This window comes from Coregonus clupeaformis, unplaced genomic scaffold, assembly GCF_020615455.1.
Source record: "Coregonus clupeaformis isolate EN_2021a unplaced genomic scaffold, ASM2061545v1 scaf1197, whole genome shotgun sequence".
Classification (NCBI taxonomy): Eukaryota; Metazoa; Chordata; class Actinopteri; order Salmoniformes; family Salmonidae; genus Coregonus; species Coregonus clupeaformis.
This window is the reverse complement of record NW_025534651.1, coordinates 51,051-76,024: the sequence shown is the minus strand read 5'-3', so window position 1 is coordinate 76,024 and position 24,974 is coordinate 51,051. Positions and strand designations below refer to the sequence as shown.

Genomic DNA, 24,974 nt, shown 5'->3' with positions numbered 1-24,974 from the left:
GTAACACTAACTACACAGAGAGATGGGGAGAGCTGTTAGGTAACACTAATACACAGAGAGATGGGGGAGAGGGAGAGCTGTTAGGTAACACTAATACACAGAGAGTGGGGGAGGAGAGCTGTTAGGTAACACTAATACACAGAGAGATGGGGGAGAGGGAGAGCTGTTAGGTAACACTAACACAGAGAGATGGAGAGCTTGTTAGAGTAACACTAATACACAGAGAGATGGGGGGAGAGGGAGAGCTGTTAGGTAACACTAATACACAGAGAGAGAGACTGTTAGGCTAACACTAATACACAGAGTGGGGGAGAGCTGTTAGGTAACACTAATACACAGAGAGATGGGGAGAGCTGTTCGGTAACACTATCGCTACACAGAGAGATGGGGGAGAGCTGTTAGGTAACACTAATACACAGAGAGATGGGGAGAGCTGTTAGGTAACACTAATACACAGAGAGATGGGGGAGAAATGTTAGGTAACACTAATACACAGAGAGATGGGGGAGAGCCAGTTAGGTAACACTAATACACAGAGAGATGGGGGAGAGGAGAGCTGTTAGTAACACTAATACACAGAGAGATGGGGGAGCTGTTGGTAACACTAACAACAGAGAGATTGGGGGAGAGCTGTTAGGTAACACTAATACACAGAGAGATGGGGAGAGCTGTTAGGTAACACTAATACACAGAGAGATGGGGGGAGAGCTGTTAGGTAACACTAATACACAGAGAGATGGGGAGAGCTGTTAGGTAACACTAATACACAGAGAGATGGGGAGAGCTGTTAGGTAACACTAATACACAGAGAGATGGGGAGAGCTGTTAGGTAACACTAATACACAGAGAGATGGGGGAGAGGAGGCTGTTAGTAACACTAATACACAGAGAGATGGGGAGAGCTGTTAGGTAACACTAATACCACAGAGAGATGGGGGAGAGCTGTTAGGTAACACTAATACACAGAGAGATGGGGGAGAGCTGTTAGGTAACACTAATACACAGAGAGAGTGGGGGAGAGCTGTTAGGTAACACTACACACAGAGAGATGGGGAGGAGCTGTTAGGTAACACTAATACACAGAGATGGGGGAGAGCTGTTAGGTAACACTAATACACAGAGAGTGGGGGAGAGGGAGCTGTTAGGTAACACTAATACACAGAGAGGTGGGGAGAGCTGTTAGGTAACACTAATACACAGAGAGATGGGGAGAGCTGTTAGGTAACACTAATACACAGAGATGGGGGAGAGCTGTTAGGTAACACTAATACACAGAGAGATGGGGAGAGCTGTTAGGTAACACTAATACACAGAGAGAGGGGGGAGAGCTGTTAGAGTAACACTAATACACAGAGAGATGGGGGAGAGCTGTTAGAGTAACACTAATACACAGAGATGGGGGAGAGCTGTTAGGTAACACTAATACACAGAGAGATGGGGAGAGCTGTTAGGTAACACTACATACACAGAGAGATGGGGGGAGAGCTATTGGATAACACTAATACACAGAGAGAGGGGAGAGCTTGTTCATTAACACTAATACACAGAGAGTGGGGGAGCTTTGGCATTAACACTAATACACAGAGAGATGGGGGAGAGCTGTTAGGTAACACTAATACACAGAGAGATGGGGAGAGCTGTTCGTGTAACTAATACACGAGAGATGGGGGAGAGCTAGTTAGGTAACACTCAATACACAGAGAGATAGGGGAGAGCTGTTAGGTAACACTAATACACAGAGAGATGGGGGAGAGCTGTTAGGTAACACTAATACACAGAGAGATGGGGGAGAGGGAGAGCGCTGTTAGGTAACACTAATACACAGAGAGATGGGGAGAGCTGTTAGGTAACACTAATACACAGAGAGATGGGGGAGAGCTGTTAGGTAACACTAATACACAGAGAGATGGGGGAGAGCTGTTAGGTAACACTAATACACAGAGAGATGGGGGAGAGCTGTTAGGTAACACTAATACACAGAGAGATGGGGGAGAGCTGTTAGTGTAACACTAATACACAGAGAGATGGGGGAGAGCTGTTAGGTAACACTAATACACAGAGAGATGGGGAGAGCTGTTAGGTAACACTAATACACAGAGAGATGGGGGAGAGCTGTTAGGTAACACTAATACACAGAGAGATGGGGGAGAGCTGTTAGGTAACACTAATACACAGAGAGTGGGGGAGAGCTGTTAGGTAACACTAATACACAGAGAGATGGGGGAGAGCTGTTAGGTAACACTAATACACAGAGAGATGGGGAGAGCTGTTAGGTAACACTAATACACAGAGAGATGGGGAGAGCTGTTAGGTAACACTAATACACAGAGAGATGGGGGAGAGCTGTTAGGTAACACTAATACAGAGAGATGGGGGAGAGCTGTTAGGTAACACTAATACACAGAGAGATGGGGGAGAGCTGTTAGGTAACACTAATACACAGAGAGATGGGGAGAGCTGTTAGGTAACACTAATACACAGAGAGATGGGGGAGAGCTGTTTAGGTAACACTAATACACAGAGAGATGGGGAGAGCTGTTAGGTAACACTAATACACAGAGAGATGGGGGAGAGCTGTTAGTAACACTAATACACAGAGAGATGGGGAGAGCTGTTAGGTAACACTAATACACAGAGAGATGGGGGAGAGCTGTTAGGTAACACTAATACACAGAGAGATGGGGGGAGAGCTGTTAGGTAACACTAATACACAGAGAGATGGGGGAGAGCTGTTAGGTAACACTAATACACAGAGAGATGGGGGAGAGCTGTTAGGTAACACTAATACACAGAGAGATGGGGGAGAGCTGTTAGGTAACACTAATACACAGAGAGATGGGGAGAGCTGTTAGGTAACACTAATACACAGAGAGATGGGGGAGAGCTGTTAGGGTAACACTAACACACAGAGAGATGGGGAGAGCTGTTAGGTAACACTAATACACAGAGAGATGGGGGAGAGCTGTTAGGGCAACACTAATACACAGAGAGATGGGGGAGAGCTGTTAGGTAACACTAATACACAGAGAGATGGGGGAGAGCTGTTAGGTAACACTAATACACAGAGAGATGGGGGAGAGCTGTTAGGTAACACTAATACACAGAGAGATGGGGGAGAGGGGGAGAGCTGTTAGGTAACACTAATACACAGAGAGATGGGGGAGAGCTGTTAGGTAACACTAATACACAGAGAGATGGGGAGAGCTGTTAGGTAACACTAATACACAGAGAGATGGGGGAGAGCTGTTAGGTAACACTCAATACACAGAGAGATGGGGGAGAGCTGTTAGGTAACACTAATACACAGAGAGATGGGGGAGAGCTGTTAGGTAACACTAATACACACAGAGATGGGGGAGAGCTGTTAGGTAACACTAATACACAGAGAGATGGGGGAGAGGAGAGCTGTTAGGTAACACTAATACACAGAGAGATGGGGGAGAGCTGTTAGGTAACACTAATACACAGAGAGATGGGGGAGAGCTGTTAGGTAACACTAATACACAGAGAGATGGGGGAGAGCTGTTAGGTAACACTAATACACAGAGAGATGGGGAGAGCTGTTAGGTAACACTAATACACAGAGAGATGGGGGAGAGCTGTTAGGTAACACTAATACACAGAGAGATGGGGGAGAGCTGTTAGGGTAACACTAATACACAGAGAGATGGGGGAGAGCTGTTAGGTAACACTAATACACAGAGATGGGGGAGAGCTGTTAGGTAACACTAATACACAGAGAGATGGGGGAGAGCTGTTAGTGTAACACTAATACACAGAGAGATGGGGAGAGCTGTTAGGTAACACTAATACACAGAGAGATGGGGGAGAGCTGTTAGGTAACACTAATACACAGAGAGATGGGGGAGAGCTGTTAGGTAACACTAATACACAGAGAGATGGGGGAGAGCTGTTAGGTAACACTAATACACAGAGAGATGGGGGAGAGCTGTTAGGTAACACTAATACACAGAGAGATGGGGGAGAGCTGTTAGGTAACACTAATACACAGAGAGATGGGGGGAGAGCTGTTGGGTAACACTAATACACAGAGAGATGGGGGAGAGCTGTTAGGTAACACTAATACACAGAGAGATGGGGGAGAGCTGTTAGGTAACACTAATACACAGAGAGATGGGGGAGAGCTGTTAGGTAACACTAATACACAGAGAGATGGGGAGAGCTGTTAGGTAACACTAATACACAGAGAGATGGGGAGAGCTGTTAGGTAACACTAATACACAGAGAGATGGGGGAGAGCTGTTAGGTAAACACTAATACACAGAGAGATGGGGGAGAGCTGTTAGGTAACACTAATACACAGAGAGATGGGGGAGAGCTGTTAGGTAACACTAATACACAGAGAGATGGGGGAGAGCTGTTAGGTAACACTAATACACAGAGAGATGGGGAGAGCTGTTAGGTAACACTAATACACAGAGAGATGGGGGAGAGCTGTTAGGTAACACTAATACACAGAGAGATGGGGGAGAGCTGTTAGGTAACACTAATACACAGAGAGATGGGGAGAGCTGTTAGGTAACACTAATACACAGAGATGGGGGAGAGGAGAGCTGTTAGGGTAACACTAATACACAGAGAGATGGGGAGAGGAGAGCTGTTAGGTAACACTAATACACAGAGATGGGGGAGAGCTGTTAGGTAACACTAATACACAGAGAGATGGGGGAGGGCTGTTAGGTAACACTAATACACAGAGAGATGGGGGGAGAGCTGTTAGGTAACACTAATACACAGAGAGATGGGGGAGAGCTGTTAGGTAACACTAATACACAGAGAGATGGGGGAGAGAGCTGTTAGGTAACACTAATACACAGAGAGATGGGGAGAGCTGTTAGGTAACACTAATACACAGAGAGATGGGGAGAGACTGTTAGGTAACACTAATACACAGAGAGATGGGGGAGAGCTGTTAGGTAACACTAATACACAGAGAGATGGGGAGAGCTGTTAGGTAACACTAATACACAGAGAGATGGGGAGAGCTGTTAGGTAACACTAATACACAGAGAGATGGGGGGAGAGCTGTTAGGTAACACTAATACACAGAGAGATGGGGGAGAGCTGTTAGGTAACACTAATACACAGAGAGATGGGGGAGAGCTGTTAGGTAACACTAATACACAGAGAGATGGGGGAGAGCTGTTAGGTAACACTAATACACAGAGAGATGGGGAGAGCTGTTAGGTAACACTAATACACAGAGAGATGGGGGAGAGCTGTTAGGTAACACTAATACACAGAGAGATGGGGGAGAGCTGTTAGGTAACACTAATACACAGAGAGATGGGGGAGAGCTGTTAGGTAACACTAATACACAGAGATGGGGAGAGCTGTTAGGTAACACTAATACACAGAGAGATGGGGGAGAGCTGTTAGGTAACACTAATACACAGAGAGATGGGGGAGAGCTGTTAGGTAACACTAATACACAGAGAGATGGGGGAGAGCTGTTACGTAACACTAATACACAGAGAGATGGGGGAGAGCTGTTAGGTAACACTAATACACAGAGAGATGGGGGAGAGCTGTTAGGTAACACTAATACACAGAGATGGGGGAGAGCTGTTAGGTAACACTAATACACAGAGATGAGGAGAGCTGTTAGGTAACACTAATACACAGAGAGATGGGGGAGAGCTGTTAGGTAACACTAATACACAGAGAATGGGGAGAGCTGTTAGGTAACACTAATACACAGAGAGATGGGGAGAGCTGTTAGGTAACACTAATACACAGAGAGATGGGGGAGAGCTGTTAGGTAACACTAATACACAGAGAGATGGGGGAGAGCTGTTAGGTAACACTAATACACAGAGAGATGGGGGAGAGCTGTTAGGTAACACTAATACACAGAGAGATGGGGAGAGGGAGCTGTTAGGTAACACTAATACACAGAGAGATGGGGGAGAGCTGTTAGGTAACACTAATACACAGAGAGATGGGGGAGAGCTGTTAGGTAACACTAATACACAGAGAGATGGGGAGCTGTTAGGTAACACTAATACACAGAGAGATGGGGGAGAGCTGTTAGGTAACACTAATACACAGAGAGATGGGGGGAGAGCTGTTAGGTAACACTAATACACAGAGAGATGGGGGAGAGCTGTTAGGTAACACTAATACACAGAGAGATGGGGGAGAGCTGTTAGGTAACACTAATACACAGAGAGATGGGGAGAGCTGTTAGGTAACACTAATACACAGAGAGATGGGGGAGAGCTGTTAGGTAACACTAATACACAGAGAGATGGGGGAGAGCTGTTAGGTAACACTAATACACAGAGAGATGGGGGAGAGCTGTTAGGTAACACTAATACACAGAGAGATGGGGGAGAGCTGTTAGGTAACACTAATACACAGAGAGATGGGGGAGAGCTGTTAGGTAACACTAATACACAGAGAGATGGGGAGAGCTGTTAGGTAACACTAATACACAGAGAGATGGGGGAGAGCTGTTAGGTAACACTAATACACAGAGAGATGGGGAGAGCTGTTAGGTAACACTAATACACAGAGAGATGGGGGAGAGCTGTTAGGTAACACTAATACACAGAGAGATGGGGAGAGCTGTTAGGTAACACTAATACACAGAGCAGAGAGATGGGGGAGAGCTGTTAGGCAACACTAATACACAGAGAGATGGGGGGAGAGCTGTTAGGTAACACTAATACACAGAGAGATGGGGGAAGCTGTTAGGTAACACTAATACACAGAGAGATGGGGAGAGCTGTTAGGTAACACTAATACACAGAGAGATGGGGGAGAGCTGTTAGGTAACACTAATACACAGAGAGATGGGGGAGAGCTGTTAGGTAACACTAATACACAGAGAGTGGGGGAGAGCTGTTAGGTAACACTAATACACAGAGAGATGGGGGGAGAGGTCTGTTAGGTAACACTAATACACAGAGAGATGGGGGAGAGCTGTTAGGTAACACTAATACACAGAGAGATGGGGGGAAGAGCTGTTAGGTAACACTAATACACAGAGAGAGGGGGAGAGCTGTTAGGTAACACTAATACACAGAGAGATGGGGGGAGAGGGAGAGCTGTTAGGTAACACTAATACACAGAGAGATGGGGGAGAGCTGTTAGGTAACACTAATACACAGAGAGATGGGGAGAGCTGTTAGGTAACACTAATACACAGAGAGATGGGGAGAGGCTGTTAGGTAACACTAATACACAGAGAGATGGGGGAGAGCTGTTAGGTAACACTAATACACAGAGAGATGGGGGAGAGCTGTTAGGTAACACTAATACACAGAGAGATGGGGGGAGAGCTGTTAGGTAACACTAATACACAGAGAGATGGGGGAGAGCTGTTAGGTAACACTAATACACAGAGAGATGGGGGAGAGCTGTTAGGTAACACTAATACACAGAGAGATGGGGAGAGCTGTTAGAGTAACACTAATACACAGAGATGGGGGAGAGCTGTTAGGTAACACTAACACAGATGGGGAGCTTTTAGTAACACAATACACAGAGAGATGGGGGAGAGCTGTTAGGGTAACACTAATACACAGAGATGGGGGAGAGAACTGTTAGGTAACACTAATACACAGAGAGATGGGGGAGAGCTGTTAGGTAACACTCAATACACAGAGAGATGGGGGGGGGAGAGCTGTTAGGTAACACTAATACACGAGAGATGGGGAGAGCTGTTAGGTAACACTAATACACAGAGAGATGGGAGAGCTGTTAGGTAACACTAATACACAGAGAGATGGGGGAGAGCTGTTAGGTAACACTAATACACAGAGAGTGGGGGAGAGCTGTTAGTAAACTAATGGGGAGAGCTGTTAGGTAACACTAATACACAGAGAGATGGGGGAGAGCTGTTAGGTAACACTAATACACAGATAGATGGGGGAGAGGGAGAGCTGTTAGGTAACACTAATACACAGAGAATGGGGAAAGCTGTTAGGTAACACAATACACAGAGAGATGGGAGAGCTGTTAGGTAACACTAATACACAGAGAGATGGGGAGAGAGCTGTTAGGTAACACTAATACACAGAGAGATGGGGGAGAGCTGTTAGGTAACACTAATACACAGAGAGTTGGGGGAGAGCTGTTAGGTAACACTAATACACAGAGAGATGGGGGGAGAGCTGTTAGGTAACACTAATACACAGAGAGATGGGGGAGAGCTGTTAGGTAACACTAATACACAGAGAGATGGGGGAGAGCTGTTAGGTAACACTAATACACAGAGATGGGGGAGAGCTGTTAGGTAACACTAATACACAGAGAGATGGGGAGAGCTGTTAGGTAACACTAATACACAGAGAGATGGGGGAGAGCTGTTAGGTAACACTAATACACAGAGAGATGGGGGAGAGCTGTTAGGTAACACTAATACACAGAGAGATGGGGGAGGGAGCTGTTAGGTAACACTAATACACAGAGAGATGAGGGGAGAGCTGTTAGGTAACACTAATACACAGAGAGATGGGGGAGAGCTGTTAGGTAACACTAATACACAGAGAGATGGGGAGAGCTGTTAGGTAACACTAATACACAGAGAGATGGGGAGAGCTGTTAGGTAACACTAATACACAGAGAGATGGGGAGAGCTGTTAGGTAACACTAATACACAGAGAGATGGGGGAGAGGGAGAGCTGTTAGGTAACCACTAATACACAGAGAGAGAGAGAGAGGCTGTTAGGTAACACTAATACACAGAGAGATGGGGGAGAGCTGTTAGGTAACACTAATACACAGAGAGATGGGGAGAGCTGTTAGGTAACACTAATACACAGAGAGATGGGGGAGAGCTGTTAGGTAACACTAATACACAGAGAGATGGGGGAGAGCTGTTAGGTAACACTAATACACAGAGAGATGGGGAGAGCTGTTAGGTAACACTAATACACAGAGAGATGGGGGAGAGCTGTTAGGTAACACTAATACACAGAGAGATGGGGGAGAGCTGTTAGGTAACACTAATACACAGAGAGATGGGGGAGAGCTGTTAGGTAACACTAATACACAGAGATGGGGGAGAGAGCAAGTAACACTAATACACACAGAGATGGGGGAGAGCTGTTAGGTAACACTAATACACAGAGAGATGGGGGAGAGCTGTTAGGTAACACTAATACACAGAGAGATGGGGAGAGCTGTTAGGTAACACTAATACACAGAGAGATGGGGGAGAGCTGTTAGGTAACACTAATACACAGAGAGATGGGGGAGAGCTGTTAGGTAACACTAATACACAGAGAGATGGGGGGAGAGCTGTTAGGTAACACTAATACACAGAGAGATGGGGGAGAGCTGTTAGGTAACACTAATACACAGAGAGATGGGGAGAGCTGTTAGGTAACACTAATACACAGAGAGATGGGGAGAGCTGTTATGTAACACTAATACACAGAGAGATGGGGAGAGCTGTTAGGTAACACTAATACACAGAGAGTGGGGGAGAGCTGTTAGGTAACACTAATACACAGAGAGATGGGGGAGAGGGAGAGCTGTTAGGTAACACTAATACACAGAGAGGATGGGGAGAGCTGTTAGGTAACACTAATACACAGAGAGATGGGGGAGAGCTGTTAGGTAACACTAATACACAGAGAGATGGGGGAGAGCTGTTAGGTAACACTAATACACAGAGAGATGGGGAGAGCTGTTAGGTAACACTAATACACAGAGAGATGGGGGAGAGCTGTTAGGTAACACTAATACACAGAGAGATGGGGAGAGCTGTTAGGTAACACTAATACACAGAGAGATGGGGGGAGAGCTGTTAGGTAACACTAATACACAGAGAGATGGGGAGGAGCTTTAGGTAACACTAATACACAGAGAGATGGGGGAGAGCTGTTAGGTAACACTAATACACAGAGAGATGGGGAGAGCTGTTAGAGTAACACTAATACACAGAGAGATGGGGAGAGCTTTAGGTAACACTAATACACAGAGAGATGGGGGGAGAGCTGTTAGGTAACACTAATACAGAGAGATGGGGGAGAGCTGTTAGGTAACACTAATACACAGAGAGATGGGGAGAGGAGCTGTTAGGTAACACTAATACACAGAGAGATGGGGGAGAGCTGTTAGGTAACACTAATACACAGAGAGATGGGGAGAGCTGTTAGGTAACACTAATACACAGAGAGATGGGGGAGAGCTGTTAGGTAACACCTAACTACACAGAGAGATGGGGGAGAGCCATTAGGTAACACTAATACACAGAGAGATGGGGAGAGCTGTTAGGTAACACTAATACACAGAGAGATGGGGGAGAGCTGTTAGGTAACACTAATACACAGAGAGATGGGGGAGAGGAGACTGTTAGGTAACACTAATACACAGAGAGATGGGGGGGGAGAGCTGTTAGGTAACACTAATACACAGAGAGATGGGGAGAGCTGTTGGGTAACACTAATACACAGAGATGGGGAGAGCTGTTAGGTAACACTAATACACAGAGAGATGGGGAGAGCTGTTAGGTAACACTAATACACAGAGAGATGGGGAGAGCTGTTAGGTAACACTAATACACAGAGAGATGGGGAGAGCTGTTAGGTAACACTAATACACAGAGAGATGGGGGAGAGCTGTTAGGTAACACTAATACACAGAGAGATGGGGGAGAGCTGTTAGGTAACACTAATACACAGAGAGATGGGGGGAGAGCTGTTAGGTAACACTAATACACAGAGAGATGGGGGAGAGCTGTTAGGTAACACTAATACACAGAGAGATGGGGGAGAGCTGTTAGGTAACACTAATACACAGAGAGATGGGGAAGCTGTTAGGTAACACTAATACACAGAGAGATGGGGGGAGAGCTGTTAGGTAACACTAATACACAGAGAGATGGGGGAGAGCTGTTAGGTAACACTAATACACAGAGAGATGGGGGAGAGCTGTTAGGTAACACTAATACACAGAGAGATGGGGGAGAGCTGTTAGGTAACACTAATACACAGAGAGATGGGGAGAGCTGTTAGGTAACACTAATACACAGAGAGATGGGGGAGAGCTGTTAGGTAACACTAATACACAGAGAGATGGGGGGAGAGCTGTTAGGTAACACTAATACACAGAGAGATGGGGAGAGCTGTTAGGTAACACTAATACACAGAGATGGGGGAGAGCTGTTAGGTAACACTAATACACAGAGATGGGGAGAGCTGTTAGAGTAACACTAATACACAGAGAGATGGGGGAGAGCTGTTAGGTAACACTAATACACAGAGAGATGGGGGAGAGCTGTTAGGTAACACTAATACACAGAGAGATGGGGAGAGGGAGAGCTGTTAGGTAACACTAATACACAGAGAGATGGGGAGAGCTGTTAGGTAACACTAATACACAGAGAGATGGGGAGAGCTGTTAGGTAACACTAATACACAGAGAGATGGGGAGAGCTGTTAGAGTAACACTAATACACAGAGGATGGGGAGAGCTGTTAGGTAACACTAATACACAGAGAGATGGGGGAGAGCTGTTAGGTAACACTAATACACAGAGAGATGGGGAGAGCTGTTAGGTAACACTAATACACAGAGAGATGGGGAGAGCTGTTGGGTAACACTAATACACAGAGAGATGGGGGAGAGCTGTTAGGTAACACTAATACACAGAGAGATGGGGAGAGCTGTTAGGCAACACTAATACACAGAGAGATGGGGGAGAGCTGTTAGGTAACACTAATACACAGAGAGATGGGGGAGAGCTGTTAGGTAACACTAATACACAGAGAGATGGGGGAGAGCTGTTAGGTAACACTAATACACAGAGAGATGGGGGAGAGCTGTTAGGTAACACTAATACACAGAGATGGGGGAGAGCTGTTAGGTAACACTAATACACAGAGAGATGGGGGAGAGCTGTTAGGTAACACTAATACACAGAGAGATGGGGAGAGCTGTTAGGTAACACTAATACACAGAGAGATGGGGGAGAGCTGTTAGGTAACACTAATACACAGAGAGATGGGGGGAGAGCTGTTAGAGTAACACTAATACACAGAGAGATGGGGGAGAGCTGTTAGGTAACACTAATACACAGAGAGATGGGGAGAGCTGTTAGGTAACACTAATACACAGAGAGATGGGGGGAGAGCTGTTAGGTAACACTAATACACAGAGATGGGGGAGAGCTGTTAGGTAACACTAATACACAGAGAGATGGGGGAGAGCTGTTAGGTAACACTAATACACAGAGAGATGGGGGAGAGCTGTTAGGTAACACTAATACACAGAGAGATGGGGGACTGTTAGGTAACACTAATACACAGAGAGATGGGGGAGAGCTGTTAGGTAACACTAATACACAGAGAGATGGGGGGAGAGCTGTTAGGTAACACTAATACACAGAGAGATGGGGGAGAGCTGTTAGGTAACACTAATACACAGAGAGATGGGGGAGAGCTGTTAGGTAACACTAATACACAGAGAGATGGGGAGAGCTGTTAGGTAACACTAATACACAGAGAGATGGGGAGAGCTGTTAGGTAACACTAATACACAGAGAGATGGGGGAGAGCTGTTAGGTAACACTAATACACAGAGAGATGGGGGAGAGCTGTTAGGTAACACTAATACACAGAGAGATGGGGGAGAGCTGTTAGGTAACACTAATACACAGAGAGATGGGGGAGAGCTGTTAGGTAACACTAATACACAGAGAGATGGGGAGAGCTGTTAGGTAACACTAATACACAGAGAGATGGGGAGAGCTGTTAGGTAACACTAATACACAGAGAGATGGGGGAGAGCTGTTAGGTAACACTAATACACAGAGAGATGGGGGGAGAGCTGTTAGGTAACACTAATACACAGAGAGATGGGGAGAGCTGTTAGGTAACACTAATACACAGAGAGATGGGGGAGAGCTGTTAGGTAACACTAATACACAGAGAGATGGGGGAGAGCTGTTAGGTAACACTAATACACAGAGAGATGGGGAGAGCTGTTAGGTAACACTAATACACAGAGAGATGGGGGAGAGCTGTTAGGTAACACTAATACACAGAGAGATGGGGAGAGCTGTTAGGTAACACTAATACACAGAGAGATGGGGAGAGCTGTTAGGTAACACTAATACACAGAGAGATGGGGAGAGCTGTTAGGTAACACTAATACACAGAGAGGGGGGGAGAGCTGTTAGGTAACACTAATACACAGAGAGATGGGGGAGAGCTGTTAGGTAACACTAATACACAGAGAGATGGGGGAGAGCTGTTAGGTAACACTAATACACAGAGAGATGGGGGAGAGCTGTTAGGTAACACTAATACACAGAGAGATGGGGGAGAGCTGTTAGGTAACACTAATACACAGAGAGATGGGGAGAGCTGTTAGGTAACACTAATACACAGAGATGGGGGAGAGCTGTTAGGTAACACTAATACACAGAGAGATGGGGAGAGCTGTTAGGTAACACTAATACACAGAGAGATGGGGGAGAGCTGTTAGGTAACACTAATACACAGAGATGGGGAGAGCTGTTAGGTAACACTAATACACAGAGAGATGGGGGAGAGCTGTTAGGTAACACTAATACACAGAGAGATGGGGGAGAGGGAGAGCTGTTAGGTAACACTAATACACAGAGAGATGGGGAGAGGGAGAGCTGTTAGGTAACACTAATACACAGAGAGATGGGGGAGAGCTGTTAGGTAACACTAATACCACAGAGAGATGGGGGAGAGCTGTTAGGTAACACTAATACACAGAGAGATGGGGGAGAGCTGTTAGGTAACACTAATACACAGAGAGATGGGGGGAGAGCTGTTAGGTAACACTAATACACAGAGAGATGGGGGAGAGCTGTTAGGTAACACTAATACACAGAGAGATGGGGAGAGCTGTTAGGTAACACTAATACACAGAGAGATGGGGAGAGCTGTTAGGTAACACTAATACACAGAGATGGGGGAGAGCTGTTAGGTAACACTAATACACAGAGAGATGGGGGGGAGAGCTGTTAGGTAACACTAATACACAGAGAGATGGGGGAGAGCTGTTAGGTAACACTAATACACAGAGAGATGGGGGGAGAGCTGTTTAGGTAACACTAATACACAGAGAGATGGGGGAGAGCTGTTAGGTAACACTAATACACAGAGAGATGGGGGAGAGCTGTTAGGTAACACTAATACACAGAGAGATGGGGAGAGCTGTTAGGTAACACTAATACACAGAGAGATGGGGGAGAGCTGTTAGGTAACACTAATACACAGAGAGATGGGGGAGAGCTGTTAGGTAACACTAATACACAGAGAGATGGGGAAGAGCTGTTAGGTAACACTAATACACAGAGAGATGGGGAGAGCTGTTAGGTAACACTAATACACAGAGAGATGGGGGAGAGCTGTTAGGTAACACTAATACACAGAGAGATGGGGGGAGAGCTGTTAGGTAACACTAATACACAGAGAGATGGGGGAGAGCTGTTAGGTAACACTAATACACAGAGAGATGGGGGAGAGCTGTTAGGTAACACTAATACACAGAGAGATGGGGGAGAGCTGTTAGGTAACACTAATACACAGAGAGATGGGGGAGAGACTGTTAGGTAACACTAATACACAGAGAGATGGGGAGAGCTGTTAGGTAACACTAATACACAGAGAGATGGGGGAGAGCTGTTAGGTAACACTAATACACAGAGAGATGGGGGGAGAGCTGTTAGGTAACACTAATACACAGAGAGATGATGGGGAGAGCTGTTAGGTAACACTAATACACAGAGAGATGGGGGAGAGCTGTTAGGTAACACTAATACACAGAGAGATGGGGGAGAGCTGTTAGGTAACACTAATACACAGAGAGATGGGGGAGAGCTGTTAGGTAACACTAATACACAGAGAGATGGGGGAGAGCTGTTAGGTAACACTAATACACAGAGAGATAGGGGGAGAGCTGTTAGGTAACACTAATACACAGAGAGATGGGGGAGAGCTGTTAGGTAACACTAATACACAGAGAGATGGGGAGAGCTGTTAGGTAACACTAATACACAGAGAGATGGGGGGAGAGCTGTTAGGTAACACTAATACACAGAGAGATGGGGAGAGCTGTTAGGTAACACTAATACACAGAGAGATGGGGGAGAGAGCTGTTAGGTAACACTAATACACAGAGAGATGGGGGAGAGCTGTTAGGTAACACTAATACACAGAGAGATGGGGAGAGCTGTTAGGTAACACTAATACACAGAGAGATGGGGAGAGCTGTTAGGTAACACTAATACACAGAGATGGGGGAGAGCTGTTAGGTAACACTAACACACAGAGAGATGGGGGAGAGCTGTTAGGTAACACTAATACACAGAGAGATGGGGGAGAGCTGTTAGGTAACACTAATACACAGAGAGATGGGGGAGAGCTGTTAGGTAACACTAATACACAGAGAGATGGGGGAGAGCTGTTAGGTAACACTAATACACAGAGAGATGGGGAGAGCTGTTAGGTAACACTAATACACAGAGAGATGGGGAGAGCTGTTAGGTAACACTAATACACAGAGAGATGGGGGGAGAGCTGTTAGGTAACACTAATACACAGAGAGATGGGGGAGAGCTGTTAGGTAACACTAATACACAGAGAGATGGGGGAGAGCTGTTAGGTAACACTAATACACAGAGAGATGGGGGAGAGCTGTTAGGTAACACTAATACACAGAGAGATGGGGGAGAGCTGTTAGGTAACACTAATACACAGAGAGATGGGGAGAGCTGTTAGGTAACACTAATACACAGAGAGATGGGGGAGAGCTGTTAGGTAACACTAATACACAGAGAGATGGGGGAGAGCTGTTAGGTAACACTAATACACAGAGAGATGGGGGAGAGCTGTTAGGTAACACTAATACACAGAGAGATGGGAGGAGAGCTGTTAGGTAACACTAATACACAGAGAGATGGGGGAGAGCTGTTAGGTAACACTAATACACAGAGAGATGGGGGAGAGCTGTTAGGTAACACTAATACACAGAGAGATGGGGGAGAGCTGTTAGGTAACACTAATACACAGAGAGATGGGGGAGAGCTGTTAGGTAACACTAATACACAGAGAGATGGGGGAGAGCTGTTAGGTAACACTAATACACAGAGAGATGGGGGAGAGCTGTTAGGTAACACTAATACACAGAGAGATGGGGGGAGAGCTGTTAGGTAACACTAATACACAGAGAGATGGGGAGAGCTGTTAGGTAACACTAATACACAGAGAGATGGGGAGAGCTGTTAGTGTAACACTAATACACAGAGAGATGGGGGAGAGCTGTTAGGTAACACTAATACACAGAGATGGGGGAGAGCTGTTAGGTAACACTAATACACAGAGAGATGGGGAGAGCTGTTAGGTAACACTAATACACAGAGAGATGGGGGAGAGCTGTTAGGTAACACTAATACACAGAGAGATGGGGAGAGCTGTTAGGTAACACTAATACACAGAGAGATGGGGGAGAGCTGTTAGGTAACACTAATACACAGAGAGATGGGGGGAGAGCTGTTAGGTAACACTAATACACAGAGAGATGGGGGAGAGCTGTTAGGTAACACTAATACACAGAGAGATGGGGGAGAGCTGTTAGGTAACACTAATACACAGAGAGATGGGGGAGAGCTGTTAGGTAACACTAATACACAGAGAGATGGGGAGAGCTGTTAGGTAACACTAATACACAGAGAGATGGGGAGAGCTGTTAGGTAACACTAATACACAGAGAGATGGGGGAGAGCTGTTAGGTAACACTAATACACAGAGAATGGGGGAGAGCTGTTAGGTAACACTAATACACAGAGAGATGGGGGGAGAGCTGTTAGGTAACACTAATACACAGAGAGATGGGGAGAGCTGTTAGGTAACACTAATACACAGAGAGATGGGGGAGGGGAGAGCTGTTAGGTAACACTAATACACAGAGAGATGGGGGGGAGAGCTGTTAGGTAACACTAATACACAGAGAGATGGGGAGAGAGGAGAGCTGTTAGGTAACACTAATACACAGAGAGATGGGGAGAGCTGTTAGGTAACACTAATACACAGAGAGATGGGGAGAGGGAGAGCTGTTAGGTAACACTAATACAGAGAGATGGGGGAGAGCTGTTAGGTAACACTAATACACAGAGAGATGGGGGAGGAGCTGTTAGGTAACACTAATACACAGAGAGATGGGGGAGAGCTGTTAGGTAACACTAATACACAGAGAGATGGGGGAGAGCTGTTAGGTAACACTAATACACAGAGAGATGGGGAGAGCTGTTAGGTAACACTAATACACAGAGAGATGGGGGAGAGCTGTTAGGTAACACTAATACACAGAGAGATGGGGGAGAGCTGTTAGGTAACACTAATACACAGAGAGATGGGGAGAGCTGTTAGGTAACACTAATACACAGAGAGATGGGGGAGAGCTGTTAGGTAACACTAATACACAAAGAGATGGGGGAGAGCTGTTAGGTAACACTAATACACAGAGAGATGGGGGGAGAGCTGTTAGGTAACACTAATACACAGAGAGATGGGGGAGAGCTGTTAGGTAACACTAATACACAGAGAGATGGGGGAGAGCTGTTAGGTAACACTAATACACAGAGAGATGGGGGAGAGCTGTTAGGTAACACTAATACACAGAGAGATGGGGGAGAGCTGTTAGGTAACACTAATCCACAGAGAGATGGGGAGAGCTGTTAGGTAACACTAATACACAGAGAGATGGGGGAGAGCTGTTAGGTAACACTAATCCACAGAGAGATGGGGGAGAGCTGTTAGGTAACACTAATACACAGAGAGATGGGGAGAGCTGTTAGGTAACACTAATACACAGAGAGATGGGGAGAGCTGTTAGGTAACACTAATACACAGAGAGATGGGGGGAGAGCTGTTAGGTAACACTAATACACAGAGAGATGGGGAGAGGGAGAGCTGTTAGGTAACACTAATACACAGAGAGATGGGGGAGAGGGAGAGCTGTTAGGTAACACTAATACACAGAGAGATGGGGGAGAGGGAGAGGGAGAGCTGTTAGGTAACACTAATACACAGAGAGATGGGGGGAGAGCTGTTAGGTAACACTAATACACAGAGAGATGGGGGGAGCTGTTAGGTAACACTAATACACAGAGAGATGGGGGAGAGGGAGAGCTGTTAGGTAACACTAATACACAGAGAGATGGGGGAGAGCTGTTAGGTAACACTAATACACAGAGAGATGGGGGAGAGCTGTTAGGTAACACTAATACACAGAGAGATGGGGAGAGCTGTTAGGTAACACTAATACACAGAGAGATGGGGAGAGCTGTTAGGTAACACTAATACACAGAGAGATGGGGAGAGCTGTTAGGTAACACTAATACACAGAGAGAACTGTCGTCCTCGAACTATCCCAGAATCTGTTTTGAACCGTCGCCCTCGAACTGTCCCAGAATCTGTTTTGAACCGTCGTCCTCAAACTGTCCCAGAATCTGTTTTGAACCGTCGTCCTCGAACTGTCCCAGAATCTGTTTTGAACCGTCGTCCTCGAACTGTCCCAGAATCTGTTTTGAACCGTCGTCCTCGAACTGTCCCAGAATCTTTTTTGAACCGTCGTCCTCGAACTGTCCCAGAATCTGTTTTGAACCGTCTACATATTTTGTATCATCCCAGGGACCATGGGAAGCCCTTAATTTCCAGCCCTGGAGGGAATTATTTTATAAAAAGACATAAAAAAGTGATTTGGTTGTAATTCTAATGTTGCAATATTTTATAGGCTACCAAGGGTGGCCAACCATCCTCCAGGAGAGCCTTAAAGGGGCAGTGTTGTATTTGGAGGCAGTCTCAACTTCCTAAGGCGGCTGAAGAAATGTGGCATGCCACCCCGAGTCCTCTCCAAATACTACCGCTGCACCATCGAGAGCGTCCTGACCGGATGCATCAGGGCCCGGTACCGGGGGAATTGCCACAAGGCCCTCCAGTGGGTGGTGAAGAAGGACCAGTACATTTTAAAAGACTTACCAACCAAAGCCCCCTTCCCCAAAACACCTGTACACAGGACTAATAAAAGGTGAAACTAACGGTAAATTGGACGGTGTATATGATGTGTTTACTGTAGATATGACTAATAAAAGGTGAAACTAACGGTTAATTGGACGGTGTATATGATGTGTTTACTGTAGATATGACTAATAAAAGGTGAACCTAACGGTTAATTGGACGGTGTATATGATGTGTTTACTGTAGATATGACTAATAAAAGGTGAAACTAACGGTTAATTGGACAGTGTATATGATGTGTTTACTGTAGATATGACTAATAAAAGGTGAAACTAACGGTTAATTGGACGGTGTATATGATGTGTTTACTGTAGATATGACTAATAAAAGGTGAAACTAACGGTTAATTGGAGGTGTATATGATGTGTTTACTGTAGATATGACTAATAAAAGGTGAACCTAACGGTTAATTGGACGGTGTATATGATGTGTTTACTGTAGATATGACTAATAAAAGGTGAACCTAACGGTTAATTGGACGGTGTATATGATGTGTTTACTGTAGATATGACTAATAAAAGGTGAAACTAACGGTTAATTGGACGGTGTATATGATGTGTTTACTGTAGATATGACTAATAAAAGGTGAAACTAACGGTTAATTGGACGGTGTATATGATGTGTTTACTGTAGATATGACTAATAAAAGGTGAAACTAACGGTTAATTGGGACGGTGTATATGATGTATTTACTGTAGATATGACTAATAAAAGGTGAAACTAACGGTTAATTGGACCGGTGTATATGATGTGTTTACTGTAGATATGACTAATAAAAGGTGAACCTAACGGTTAATTGGACGGTGTATATGATGTGTTTACTGTAGATATGACTAATAAAAGGTGAACCTAACGGTTAATTGACGGTGTATATGATGTGTTTACTGTAGATATGACTAATAAAAGGTGAAACTAACGGTTAATTGGACGGTGTATATGATGTGTTTACTGTAGATATGACTGATAAAAGGTGAAACTAACAGTTAATTGGACGGTGTATATGATGTGTTTACTGTAGATATGACTAATAAAAGGTGAAACTAACGGTTAATTGGACGGTGTATATGATGTGTTTACTGTAGATATGACTAATAAAAGGTGAAACTAACGGTTAATTGGACGGTGTATATGATGTGTTTACTGTAGATATGACTAATAAAAGGTGAAACTAACGGTTAATTGGACGGTGTATATGATGTGTTTACTGTAGATATGACTAATAAAAGGTGAAACTAACGGTTAATTGGACGGTGTATATGATGTGTTTACTGTAGATATGACTAATAAAAGGTGAAACTAACGGTTAATTGGACGGTGTATATGATGTGTTTACTGTAGATATGACTAATAAAAGGTGAAACTAACGGTTAATTGGACGGTGTATATGATGTGTTTACTGTAGATACGACTAATAAAAGGTGAAACTAACGGTTAATTGGGACGGTGTATATGATGTGTTTACTGTAGATATGACTAATAAAAGGTGAAACTAACGGTTAATTGGACGGTGTATATGATGTGTTTACTGTAGATAAGACTAATAAAAGGGTGAAACTAACGGTTAATTGGGCGGTGTATATGATGTGTTTACTGTAGATATGACTAATAAAAAGGTGAAACTAACGGTTAATTGGACGGTGTATATGATGTGATTACTGTAGATATGACTAATAAAAGGTGAAACTAACGGTTAATTGGACGGTGTATATGATGTGTTTACTGTAGATATGACTAATAAAAGGTGAAACTAACGGTGAGATGGTCTGGATGACGTAGACGTCTTTCCCTCTGACCGACTCCTGGATCTGGATACGCGTTTCTATGGAGACAAGAGGTCAGGGGTCATACAGACATCACCATTATCGTCGCCAGTATCATCATCCTCCTCCTCCTCTTCCTCCTCCTCCTCACCTCCACTAGAATCCTGGTAGACTTCAGTCTTCCCCAGCTCTACTCCCAGTCTCCTACAGATAGACAGACAGAGAGACAGGAGGAGGTTAGGGTTAGGAGGTGTTACCAACTAGACCTGTTACATACTGCTCAGCTAGAGGTTCTACTCTACTCCCAGTCTCCTACAGACAGACAGACAGACAGACAGACAGACAGACAGGAGGAGGTTAGGGTTAGGAGGTGTTACCAACTAGACCTGTTACATACTGCTCAGCTAGAGGTTCTACTCTACTCCCAGTCTCCTACAGACAGACAGACAGACAGACAGACAGGAGGAGGTTAGGGTTAGGAGGTGTTACCAACTAGACCTGTTACATACTGCTCAGCTAGAGGTTCTACTCTACTCCCAGTCTCCTACAGACAGACAGACAGACAGACAGACAGGAGGAGGTTAGGGTTAGGAGGTGTTACCAACTAGACCTGTTACATACTGCTCAGCTAAAGGTTCTACTCTACTCCCAGTCTCCTACAGACAGACAGACAGACAGACATACAGACAGACAGACAGGAGGAGGTTAGGGTTAGGAGGTGTTACCAACTAGACCTGTTACATACTGCTCAGCTAGAGGTTCTACTCTACACCCAGTCTCCTACAGACAGACAGACAGACAGACAGACAGACAGACAGACAGACAGACAGACGGCAGACAGACAGGAGGAGGTTAGGGTTAGGAGGTGTTACCAACTAGACCTGTTACATACTGCTCAGCTAGAGGTTCTACTCTACACCCAGTCTCCTACAGACAGACAGACAGACAGACAGACAGACAGACAGACAGACAGGAGGAGGTTAGGGTTAGGAGGTGTTACCAACTAGACCTGTTACATACTGCTCAGCTAGAGGTTCTACTCTACTCCCAGTCTCCTACAGACAGACAGACAGACAGACAGGAGGAGGTTAGGGTTAGGAGGTGTTACCAACTAGACCTGTTACATACTGCTCAGCTAGAGGTTCTACTCTACTCCCAGTCTCCTACAGACAGACAGACAGACAGACAGACAGACAGACAGACAGGAGGAGGTTAGGGTTAGGAGGTGTTACCAACTAGACCTGTTACATACTGCTCAGCTAGAGGTTCTACTCTACTCCCAGTCTCCTACAGACAGACAGACAGACAGACAGGAGGAGGTTAGGGTTAGGAGGTGTTACCAACTAGACCTGTTACATACTGCTCAGCTAGAGGTTCTACTCTACTCCCAGTCTCCTACAGACAGACAGACAGACAGACAGACAGGAGGAGTTAGGGTTAGGAGGTGTTACCAACTAGACCTGTTACATACTGCTCAGCTAGAGGTTCTACTCTACTCCCAGTCTCCTACAGACAGACAGACAGACAGACAGACAGGAGGAGGTTAGGGTTAGGAGGTGTTACCAACTAGACCTGTTACATACTGCTCAGCTAGAGGTTCTACTCTACTCCCAGTCTCCTACAGACAGACAGACAGACAGACAGACAGCCAGGAGGAGGTTAGGGTTAGGAGGTGTTACCAACTAGACCTGTTACATACTGCTCAGCTAGAGGTTCTACTCTACTCCCAGTCTCCTACAGACAGACAGACAGACAGACAGACAGGAGGAGGTTAGGGTTAGGAGGTGTTACCAACTAGACCTGTTACATACTGCTCAGCTAGAGGTTCTACTCTACTCCCAGTCTCCTACAGACAGACAGACAGACAGACAGGAGGAGGTTAGGGTTAGGAGGTGTTACCAACTAGACCTGTTACATACTGCTCAGCTAGAGGTTCTACTCTACTCCCAGTCTCCTACAGACAGACAGACAGACAGAGAGGAGGGTTAGGGTTAGGAGGTGTTACCAACTAGACCTGTTACATACTGCTCAGCTAGAGGTTCTACTCTACTCCCAGTCTCCTACAGACAGACAGACAGACAGACAGCGGAGGAGGTTAGGGTTAGGAGGTGTTACCAACTAGACCTGTTACATACTGCTCAGCTAGAGGTTCTACTCTACTCCCAGTCTCCTACAGACAGACAGACAGACAGACAGACAGGAGGAGGTTAGGGTTAGGAGGTGTTACCAACTAGACCTGTTACATACTGCTCAGCTAGAGGTTCTACTCTACTCCCAGTCTCCTACAGACAGACAGACAGACAGACAGACAGACAGCAGACAGACGACACAGACAGACAGGAGGAGGTTAGGGGTTAGGAGGTGTTACCAACTAGACCTGTTACATACTGCTCAGCTAGAGGTTCTACTCTACTCCCAGTCTCCTACAGACAGACAGACAGACAGACAGACAGGAGGAGGTTAGGGTTAGGAGGTGTTACCAACTAGACCTGTTACATACTGCTCAGCTAAAGGTTCTACTCTACTCCCAGTCTCCTACAGACAGACAGACAGACAGGAGGAGGTTAGGGTTAGGAGGTGTTACCAACTAGACCTGTTACATACTGCTCAGCTAGAGGTTCTACTCTACTCCCAGTCTCCTACAGACAGACAGACAGACAGACAGACAGGAGGAGGTTAGGGTTAGGAGGTGTTACCAACTAGACCTGTTACATACTGCTCAGCTAGAGGTTCTACTCTACTCCCAGTCTCCTACAGACAGACAGACAGACAGACAGACAGGAGGAGGTTAGGGTTAGGAGGTGTTACCAACTAGACCTGTTACATACTGCTCAGCTAGAGGTTCTACTCTACTCCCAGTCTCCTACAGACAGACAGACAGACAGACAGCAAAGACAGGAGGAGTTAGGGTTAGGAGGTGTTACCAACTAGACCTGTTACATACTGCTCAGCTAGAGGTTCTACTCTACTCCCAGTCTCCTACAGACAGACAGACAGACAGACAGGAGGAGGTTAGGGTTAGGGAGGTGTTACCAACTAGACCTGTTACATACTGCTCAGCTAGAGGTTCTACTCTACTCCCAGTCTCCTACAGACAGACAGACAGACAGACAGACAGGAGGAGGTTAGGGTTAGGAGGTGTTACCAACTAGACCTGTTACATACTGCTCAGCTAGAGGTTCTACTCTACTCCCAGTCTCCTACAGACAGACAGACAGACAGACAGACAGACAGACAGACAGGAGGAGGTTAGGGTTAGGAGGTGTTACCAACTAGACCTGTTACATACTGCTCAGCTAGAGGTTCTACTCTACTCCCAGTCTCCTACAGACAGACAGACAGACAGACAGGAGGAGGTTAGGGTTAGGAGGTGTTACCAACTAGACCTGTTACATACTGCTCAGCTAGAGGTTCTACTCTACTCCCAGTCTCCTACAGACAGACAGACAGACAGGAGGAGGTTAGGGTTAGGAGGTGTTACCAACTAGACCTGTTACATACTGCTCAGCTAGAGGTTCTACTCTACTCCCAGTCTCCTACAGACAGACAGACAGACAGACAGCAGGAGGAGGTTAGGGTTAGGAGGTGTTACCAACTAGACCTGTTACATACTGCTCAGCTAGAGGTTCTACTCTACTCCCAGTCTCCTACAGACAGACAGACAGACAGACAGCAGGAGGTTAGGGTTAGGAGGTGTTACCAACTAGACCTGTTACATACTGCTCAGCTAGAGGTTCTACTCTACTCCCAGTCTCCTACAGACAGACAGACAGACAGACAGACAGACAGGAGGAGGTTAGGGTTAGGAGGTGTTACCAACTAGACCTGTTACATACTGCTCAGCTAGAGGTTCTACTCTACTCCCAGTCTCCTACGACAGACAGACAGACAGACAGACAGGAGGAGGTTAGGGTTAGGAGGTGTTACCAACTAGACCTGTTACATACTGCTCAGCTAGAGGTTCTACTCTACTCCCAGTCTCCTACAGACAGACAGACAGACAGACAGACAGGAGGAGGTTAGGGTTAGGAGGTGTTACCAACTAGACCTGTTACATACTGCTCAGCTAGAGGTTCTACTCTACTCCCAGTCTCCTACAGACAGACAGACAGACAGGAGGAGGTTAGGGTTAGGAGGTGTTACCAACTAGACCTGTTACATACTGCTCAGCTAGAGGTTCTACT

At 45.8% G+C, this 24,974-nt stretch overlaps 1 protein-coding gene across 4 annotated transcripts in view; it reads right to left on the bottom strand.

Annotated features, from left to right (window-relative positions):
- Positions 1-24,974, bottom strand: part of LOC121537321 (phosphoribosyl pyrophosphate synthase-associated protein 2) — an 86,860-nt gene that overhangs the window by 53,300 nt on the left and 8,586 nt on the right. For 3 of the 4 annotated variants that reach the window (XM_045217724.1, XM_045217725.1, XM_045217726.1), the window contains 2 exons: positions 20,942-20,994; positions 20,783-20,849 (listed from right to left, as the gene is read on the bottom strand). In XM_045217724.1, coding sequence (XP_045073659.1) covers positions 20,783-20,849; positions 20,942-20,994 — 120 coding nt within the window. The remainder of the gene's footprint in view (positions 1-20,782; positions 20,850-20,941; positions 20,995-24,974) is intronic. The other variant, XM_045217727.1, reaches the window with a different exon arrangement.